This window comes from Aquarana catesbeiana, linkage group LG08, assembly GCF_042186555.1.
Source record: "Aquarana catesbeiana isolate 2022-GZ linkage group LG08, ASM4218655v1, whole genome shotgun sequence".
NCBI classification, from domain to species: Eukaryota; Metazoa; Chordata; class Amphibia; order Anura; family Ranidae; genus Aquarana; species Aquarana catesbeiana.
The window spans coordinates 132,823,866-132,833,039 of record NC_133331.1 but is presented as its reverse complement, the minus strand read 5'-3'; the positions used below and the strand labels follow the sequence as shown (position 1 = coordinate 132,833,039).

At 40.5% G+C, this 9,174-nt stretch overlaps 1 protein-coding gene across 1 annotated transcript; it reads left to right on the top strand.

Moving 5' to 3' along the window:
- The first annotated feature begins 676 nt into the window (after positions 1–676).
- On the top strand, positions 677–2,441 carry FGFBP3 (fibroblast growth factor binding protein 3). The gene is made up of 2 exons (XM_073596415.1): positions 677–804; positions 1,524–2,441. Exon 2 carries the CDS (start codon positions 1,627–1,629, stop codon positions 2,359–2,361), a length of 735 nt encoding a protein of 244 aa, XP_073452516.1. The 5' UTR covers positions 677–804; positions 1,524–1,626; the 3' UTR covers positions 2,362–2,441.
- The last annotated feature ends 6,733 nt before the right edge of the window (positions 2,442–9,174 follow it).

The following is a 9,174-nucleotide window of genomic DNA, read 5'->3' as shown; positions in this document are numbered from 1 at the left end:
ATCTTCTGTACATGGTGGGGGGGGTCTCACATTCACAGAGGTGACCTGAGTAGTCACCTCTGTGAACTTGAGACTCCCAGCAATTCGAACACTGCTAAAAGCTGAGGTTTAGGAATTATTATTATTTTTTTTTTTAGCATAGCTACATTGGTCCACCCAATTTCTCTTACTAGATGAGCTGGAGAAGTGGAGCAGTGACTTCACGATCTCCACCTCATCCAATCAGAGAATCCCTTGTATTCATTCAACAAAACACTGTCAATATATAATAATTTAACAGACCAAAAGGGAGCAAACTAGGCATGTTCATTTTCTCTACTAGGTGAGAAATGTTTGCATTTGACTTGTTGTCAGGTTTAGAAATTACATTAAGTATTTATTGATAGACGGCCTATGCCAGACAATAAAATCTGAACACATTTGACACAATAAACATTTCAAACATAAACAAATATAATAATAAATAAGGGGATAAATATTGCTGATAAAGCTTAATATTATCCTATTTTGCCTAGACATTAAATTTTCTTTTTTTCTTTTGGAACTTTATTTTACGTTTTACTCTCAGGCGCATAAATTCAAGCTAATGTTTTCAGACAATAAACTCTTGTAAACATTTCACATAGCCCATTGCAGCTGACTTGGTGCTTGTAGATCCCTCCTATTACTAAAGTGTGTTGGTGCATAGAGTATTATGGGGAGGGGCAATGGGAGACCAAGGTCCCTCCTGTCCCAGTGATAACACACACTCTTAATGCACCCTCCAATAGACTCCTCCAGTGGTGCTGTCCAACTTGTCATCTGGTAAGTTTGTCTGACTTTCTTTAATAGTTTTAACAGTGCTATTAACTTTGTAAACTTACTGATTCATCCATCTGCACTATATATCAGTATATTTCATTAACCAAATACAGAATATCCAATACTTCTGAAAATATTTTTATGCTTATTTAAAAGTAAGTTATTCTCTACTTAAATGCAAATGGCAAAAGGTAGCTTAGAAGTTTGAAATGTCTTCTGTAGTTGCGATAAACATATCCAGGCAATTCAAATTGAACAAATTCAGCGGGAGCTCATTATACCCTACACAAAGGTAGCACACATTAATTTTGCATGAGCTGTGTCCATGCATATCTTGATCTTTCATTTGCTGCATCAGAGAAAGTCACTTTTTGATTTTCTAAGTAGATGTCTAGTTAACAATATTCTATGCATTTAACTCTCACAAAAGTTTTATTTGCACTTGAATACTTTTGCTAGGTCTGCTTTTGCTTGTACTTGTGTTTTGCATGTGCTTGTAAATCTTAAAAAGGGCTCCTTTGTTCTGCTCTTTCATTAAGTTTCTGCACGTTTTGGGCTATATTTGTAATTACCATACAGAACAGTGCTGAAAATCACAATTATTGGCAGGATGTTCTAATATTAATTTTATTCTCCTTGAGACCATGGGGTCACAGCCGGTGCCTCAATAATTGCCTGCATTTCACTCACCCACGCTTTATTTTTCCTGCCATGTCTTTCAGAAATTTTGGAATGCCAAATAGTTTCAGCTCCAGCGCTTGTAAAGATTATTGATGCTTGGACACCCTTGAATTACGAACCATCCGGCAACACTGAGCTAATGAGATGAGGCACTCCAGTGTAATTTCTTTTATTTTTTTGCTGCACTGCCTGGGTACTTTACAAAGCTTGCTGGGCAAAACTGACAAAACAGCCAGCAAGAAAGCAGACCTTCAAGCCTTTGCACGCTCAGGGCAGTTTTCAACCAAACACAAACACATGTGCACTTGGGAGATTGTCGGTGACGCGACTGTAAGGCTATCATTAATTTGTAATGAGCCAACCAGCCACAGCTACAACTGCACGTATGAAGGGGAGCCCCAGAGATGCCCTTTGTATGCTACAAAAGCCAAGCAGTACTGGAAACAAATACTGGGGAAATTTAAGAAAATGAAAAATACCTGCGAAGACAAAACTTTAAAAGCGCGCTTGTGTAAAAAATCTGAAGCTGCGCAATACCAGCTGAGGAAAATTGAAAGTGATGCTGCTGCAGAATTGGAAAAAGGAAAAACCAAAGGGAAGGGTCGTGTGAAAGAAAATAGTAAGGGGCTTGATGGAAGTCCTGTTAACCCAGAAGCCAACGAAAATGCTGGTGCAGAAAAGAAACCTGGTGGCAAGAAGAAGAAGCATGACTCAAAATTGCATCCACACCCATCCACTTTGCCATCCATGCCTGACATCACTACAGCCAAAGAGGTTAATGATGATATTATAGAGCAGAATGAGAATCTGGCAGATACCTACTGTGAAGAGAAGTGGCATTCATTGTGCTCTTTACTTGTTAATTTCTGGAATGGCTAAATCAAAGCTCGACATGTGGTAGAAATGTGGCACTGCTGAGCTTTTTAATTCAAGGCTAAAGCAGAGAAATTCCCAACTAATTCTTTTGGACATCTTATTAGCTAACATAACTGACAAATCCCCAATACATACAAATACAAGTGTAGACTTGTTTGTATTTAAAACAATTGCAGGCAGACCGGATTTAGCTTACTTTGTACTTTTTATACTATAACTAGTAGATCATTGTATTGTGTTGTATTCTTTTAAAAATATATATTAATATTCATGTCTGCTATACAGTAAAGGTAAATTAATCGAAATAAATATTTGGTATGTAATAATTTCCATTGCACGTATTTGACAGTTATCCACACTTTGATTTAAAAAAAAAAAAGATTTATTAAATGTATAATTACAATCAGTTATTCCCCTCCCTGGCACTTGGACTTAAACACATTTATTTAATAACAGGTTGAGAGAAGTATCTTTGCAAAGAGCCGCAATCAAATCTTATCCTATCGAAACCTTATAATGCTAAATTACCCAACAAACACTGGTAGGATTGTGTAAATGATTGTATGATTTATTTTTATTTTTTTGGTTGAACTAGATGGACTTGTGCCTTTTTTCAACCTGACTAACTATGTAACTAGGTAACTATGTAACTATATTTGAATGACCATTGGTCATGGGCAGGAAGATTAATAAAGAATTTAGCAAAAGTTAGGCGCCTTTCACACGGACGGCTGTTCTGCCGCAGGTAAAAGCATATGATATGTTCTGTGAAATTCAAGACTCCAGGCACTGCGATCAGCTACATTTGTACAGTTAGATTACCTGCGTTTAGCTGCGTTTACGTGCGTTTACGTGCGGCTGCGTTTAGCTGCATTTGGAACATTCTTGACATTTCTGATGTGCTTCCTGTTGCTTTTCTTTCCTTCTTGCCGCTACTGTCCGCAGGAGAAATAGTACACTGCGATTTCCTGCAATTATGTGCAGATAGCTGCGCTAAATCGCTCCTGGACGCAGTCAATTCTATTTTTTCTATCCGCACAGAACCGCATGTAACTAAATCGCAGCTAAACACAGTGTGTGAATGGGGCCATAGGAAAGCATTGTGTGCTTTTAGCTGCGGTAGAAAACTAGAAAATCCGCAGCTAAAAGCACCATTCTATCCGTCCGTGTGAAAGGGGCCTTAAAGGGCCAGTATACTTAAAACTGGTATTACAGTTTTTTGGTAGATGCTGGAGAATGAAACTACCTGATAATTTTTATATCTTTTGGGGAGCTGTATTGATGAGATCCATGTGCTTATTGAATTTTTCTAAGACATTCTAAGACATATAATAAGCCAGGGGCTGATCTAGCCCATCAAACTAACTCTAATGTATATAACGTTGTTGTTTAGCCTATGGATCATGGAGTGGTGAGCTGCAGGCACCTCCAATTCCAGCTTATCTGCGAGAGAACTTTTTTCACATACATTAATGCTGTCTCTTTCTTGTTTGCAAACCCAAGACAATTTAGTCAGACATTCATTAAGGCTCTGGACCTCTCAAACCACAAAATCACAACACAGATTATTTCAATGTAATTTTCCCCAATAAATTGCATTCCAGAGACAATGTAAAACTATACAGAAAGTAGTATATAAGCGTGTGATTCATGGTGATAAATTTTGTCTTTGCTCATCTGTTAATAACCAAACTTGGATCTAAATTATAAAGCAGAACAACTGCATTGCTTTTATTTTCTGTATCTGTTTAATTCATGCACTGAAGTCAGGCAGCTTTAGCAAGGCAATCTAGTAAGAAAGTATTTGCAAAGTGCAGTAACCATCAACATCTAATCAGATTTTAGAAAAGAGCAGACAGAGCAACAAATTCTTCTGAACGGTTATCAGGAGTACTGCAGCTTGCACATTTAATCTGGCTAGAACTAAATGTTTAATGTATAATTGAAAATTTTTTAGGCACTTGTGCAGCACTAATGCGTAATAAGTACCGGTATATGGTTTTAAAAACACACCTTTAACCATTTTTAAATTCTGACAATGATTTCTTCTCACAAGAAAGAGCCAGTGCCTAGTTCTGATTGGCTGAACACAGTAAAAAACGAACACCAATCATACAACCAGCTAATGAAGAAAGTTCTGCTCTGTATTTAGTAATTAACCACTTGACCACCAGAAGGTTTTACCCCCTTTATGGCCAGACCATTTTTTGCTATTCAGCACTGTGCTACTTTAACTGGCAATTGCTCAGTCATGCAACACTGTACTGTATTTATATCATTTTTTTGGTGGTATTTGATCACCACTGAATTTTTTTTATTATATAAATGAAAAAATACAGAAAATTTTGAAAAAAAATATTTTCTATTTTCTGTTGTAAAACATATCCAATAAAATCAAATTTCTTCATAAATGTAGGCCAAAATGTAGTTTGCAACATGTCTTTGGTAAGAAAATTCCCATAAGTGGTTTGTGTGAGAGTTATAACGTCTACAAACTATGGTATATATACTGGAATTTATGCAGCTTTTAAGCAGCTCTGACTTTCCGACTGCCTATCACATTTTTTGAGGCACTAAAATGCCAGGACAGTACAAGCACCTCCCAAGACACCCCAAGGTATTTGCTAAGAGACAGGTTGAGTCTTCGGAAGATTTCATTTTTTGCCATAAGGTTTTGGAAAATAATGAAAAAAAAATATTTTTTTTTACACAAAGTTGTCACTTTAAGGCCCCTCTCACACTGGGGCGGGGGCGGCTTCGGCTGTAAAACGGTGCTATTTTTAGCGCTGCTTTACCGTCATTTTAGCGGTGGTATTCGGCTGCTAGCGGGGTGGTTTTACCCCCTGCTAGCGGCCGAGAAAGGGTTAAAACCACCCCAAAGCACTGCTGCAGCAGCGCTATGCGGCGGTTTAGCTGCGCTGCCCCATTGATTTCAATGGGCAGGAGCGGTGAAGGAGCGGTCTATATATCGCTCCTTCACCGCTCCAAAGATGCTGCTAGCAAGACCTAGCAGGCCCCTCGGGGCTTTCACATTGGAAACACAGCAGCGGCTCTTTCAGGGCGCTTTGCAGGCGCTATTTTTAGCGCTGTATCGTCCCAGTGTGAAAGGGGTTTAATGCAATTTTTCTCACACGCATCATGGGTATACATTGCATTACACCCCAAAACACATTCTGCTACTTCTCTGGAGTATGAGAATACCACATGTGTGAGACTTTTTGGAAGCCTAGCAGTGTAAGGTGTACGCGTTTCAAAGGGCTTAACTTGCATATTTAATTTCCGGACTACCTACCTATCACAGTTCCTATCACAGCTTTATATATCACAGATAGAACAATCAACCCCCAAATGACTCCTTTTTGGAAAGTAGACTCTTCAAGATATTTGATCAGAGGCATAGTGAGTATTTTGCAGATCTCACTTTTGTCGCAAGATTTTTTTTCTTTATTTTCCAAAAACTTGTGGCAACAAATGAGATCTGCAAAATTCATATGCAGCTAGGCTCACAAAAAGTCTCACACATGTGGTATCCCCATACTCAGGAAAAGTAGCAACATTTATTCTGGGGTATAATGCCATGTATACCTATGAAGTATGTGAGAAATATCTCAGCAAAGTGACAACTTTGTGTAAAACACGGGCAAAAAATACAATTTTCCAAAAACTCAACATGCCTCTCAGCAAATACCTTGGGGTGTGCATTTTCAAAAAGAGGTCATTTGGGGGGTGTTTATGATGTCCTGGCATTTTAGGGACTTCAAAAATGTGATAGGTAGTCAGGAAATTCAATGTGTTATTAACACCCCTGGAAAGCCTGAAGATGCTCTTTGGATTTTGGGCCCCTGTATGTGGCTAGGCTGCCAAAAACTCACACAAGTGGTATCCTCATACTTGAGTGAAGTAACAGAATGTATTTTGAGGTGTAATTTCATGCATACTCATGGCATGTGTGAGAAATAGCTCATTAAAGTGACATCTTTGTGTGGGAAAAAAAGAAACCTTTTTGGAGGGGATTTCCAAAAGCTTGTGGCAAAAAAAAATCTTCCATGAACTCAACATGCCTCTCAGCAAATACCTTGGGGTGTCTGCTTTCCAAAAAGGTGTAATTTTGCAGGCTGTGTGAACTGTCCTGGCATTTTAGGGCCTCTAAAAACATTACGTGTATTGCCAGCATTAAGAGTTTTTGCCACACTCCTAATGTTGGGTACACATATAATGAAAAAAAGAACGTAACAGATTCCTCCATTCGCATCAATCAGTGTGGCTGAAGAAAAAGTGTATGGTGTACACAACATTAGAAGCTTCCGCCACACATCTGCCCACTCTTTTAATGTTGAAAATATATATAATGTTCTTTGTTTTGCCTGTAGGAGGTTTATGCGGTTCTAACACTTTAGCAACATGGGGTTGGGGATGCCTGACTTTAGCAGGGACCTCTTTACCATCATCAGAGCTAGCTGTCTGGGTCCGCTGCTTTCTACAGGTTCATATCCTGAGCCTGATTCTGACAGTGAGGACTCCCCTTCGCTCTCGTTTGTCATGCTCAGAATCCTGTAGGCCTCCTCACTAGTATACCTTTCTTTTAACATTTTGGGCACTAACTTTACAGGTACCTAGTGGCAACTATGGGAAAAAGAGTGCCTTGCTAGCAATCAGGGACTGCTTGTGCACTAGAAAAAAAATTAACTGCTAGTGCTAGCAAGGATCAGGCCTGATCTTGCTAACACTAGTGGCAGAACTACCAGAGTTGCAGCAGTCGCACTTGAGACCGGGCCCTGGTGTTTCGCCACTGTGGGGGGGCCCCAAGACCCAGCATCTCCCCCTGCACATCCGGCTGGCAACTAACTATACGGTGGAGGGGGGCGGGAGGGGGCGATCGGAAGCTCTGCTATGTCTGCGGGCCGTTCAGAATACTGGATAGCAGTATCATTCTGCCCGCCTTGTCACACTGCCCCCGTCCTGTCATAATACCCCCCCATCATACTACAGGTCAGGGGCCCTCCCTGGTTTCTGGCACTGGGGCCCTGATAGTTCTAGTTACGCCTCTGGCTAATACTGTGGTTTTGCAGACAATGTATCGCAGGTGGCAGCAATCAGAAAAATTATACTGATACTTCACTTTTTGGGGTGGGGGGCTAAATGCAAGTGCTGGTGATCAGTGCTGATCCTGTTAACACTGCATTTTTGGGGACGCTATACGATTAGGGACACTACTATAGTTCTGTTTGTGATCAAGATAACGATCTGTACAGTCACTATAATAGTAATGGTGGTGATTAGCGACTTATAGTGTAACTGACACCGACTGGGAGGGACGCTAACTGACTAATTGTCACTGACATTGCTAGAGACACTAATACAGTGATCAGCGATAATACTTTACACTGTACAGTATTGCTATGAGCAAACTTGGACTGTTTCCAATCACTACACAGATCAGAAGGGTGTGCACACAACTGGAAACAGATGTGACCAAAATTAAACCAGGTAATGTAAGATGGCTTCAGCTCTGCTCTCCACCTGAAGGAGAGGTTCCTCAAATGCATTTCGCCCCCTATTGGGCTTAATCGTTGAGGCAGTATGCAGGAGATCCCACCTGTGGTCAAATAGCATCATCAGCCATAGAGAAACATTATCCACCCAGAAAGATGTTAAGTACTGCAGAGCCATCTAGTGGTATTCCCAGGTGGTCTCCCATTCAAGTATTAACCAGGCCCAGAAGGAAAGCAAGGTAAAACTACTCATAAAAATGAGTGATATCCCACTGGTTCAGACCCCTTGGCATGTAATTTGAAGACCCAGCATGATACATTGTCACAATCCCCTGTAGAATGTACACTGAGCCAGTTTACATTCCAGCACACTGCCTGTGTACCCGAATACTGAATTGAACTGTGCATGCGTGGGAGTGATATCAAGTCATGCCAGCCAAAAAATCAACACCTGGAGGAAGCAAGTGACTTTAATGGCGTTGGAACATAGGTAAGTATTTTTTATCTTAATGCATTTTATGCATTAAGATTAAAAACTTTCTGTGTGCAGCCCCCCCCCCCAAATACTTACCCAAGCCTCATCTCGATCCATCAATGTTGCACAAGAGCCTTGGCTGTCTGGGACTCTCCCTCCTCATTCGCTGAGACGGCAGTTGGCGCCATTGGCTCCCGCTGCTGTCAAAGTCGGTGAACCAATGAGGAGAGAGGGGGCTCCGTGTTCGAATGGACATACAGAGCAGCGGCTCGGCTCGAGTGCCCCCATAGCAAGCTGCTTGCTGTGGGGGCAGCAGGGAGAAGCCAGGAGTGCCGGCGAGGCACCAGAGAAGAGGAGGATCTGGGCTGCTCTGTGCAAAACCACTACACAGAGCAGGTAAGTATAACATGTTTGTTTTTTATAAACAAAAAAAACAAGACTTTAATATCACTTTAGGCTTTAAGGTATGGCCATCATTACTGACATGACAAGTAAAGTAAACAAGACTTCAATATCACTTTATGCTTTAAGGTATGGCCATCATTACTGACATAACATAAAGGGGTTGATTTACTAAAACTGGAAAGTGCAAAATCTGGTGCAGCTGTACATGGGAGCCAATCAGCGTCTAACTTCTGTTTGTTCAATTAAGCTTTGACAATAAAACCTGGAAGCTGATTGGCTACCATGCACAGCTGCACCAGATTTTGGACTCTCCAGTTTTAGTAAATCTTCTCCAAAGTCTTTGTTTATTTCAGTGCTAAAAAAGCATGAGACCGAATTGAACTTTGTTGCCATTTTTCCAAAATACTAGCTGCCTGGCTGTTTGCCTTCAATGTTTGTAAGTCA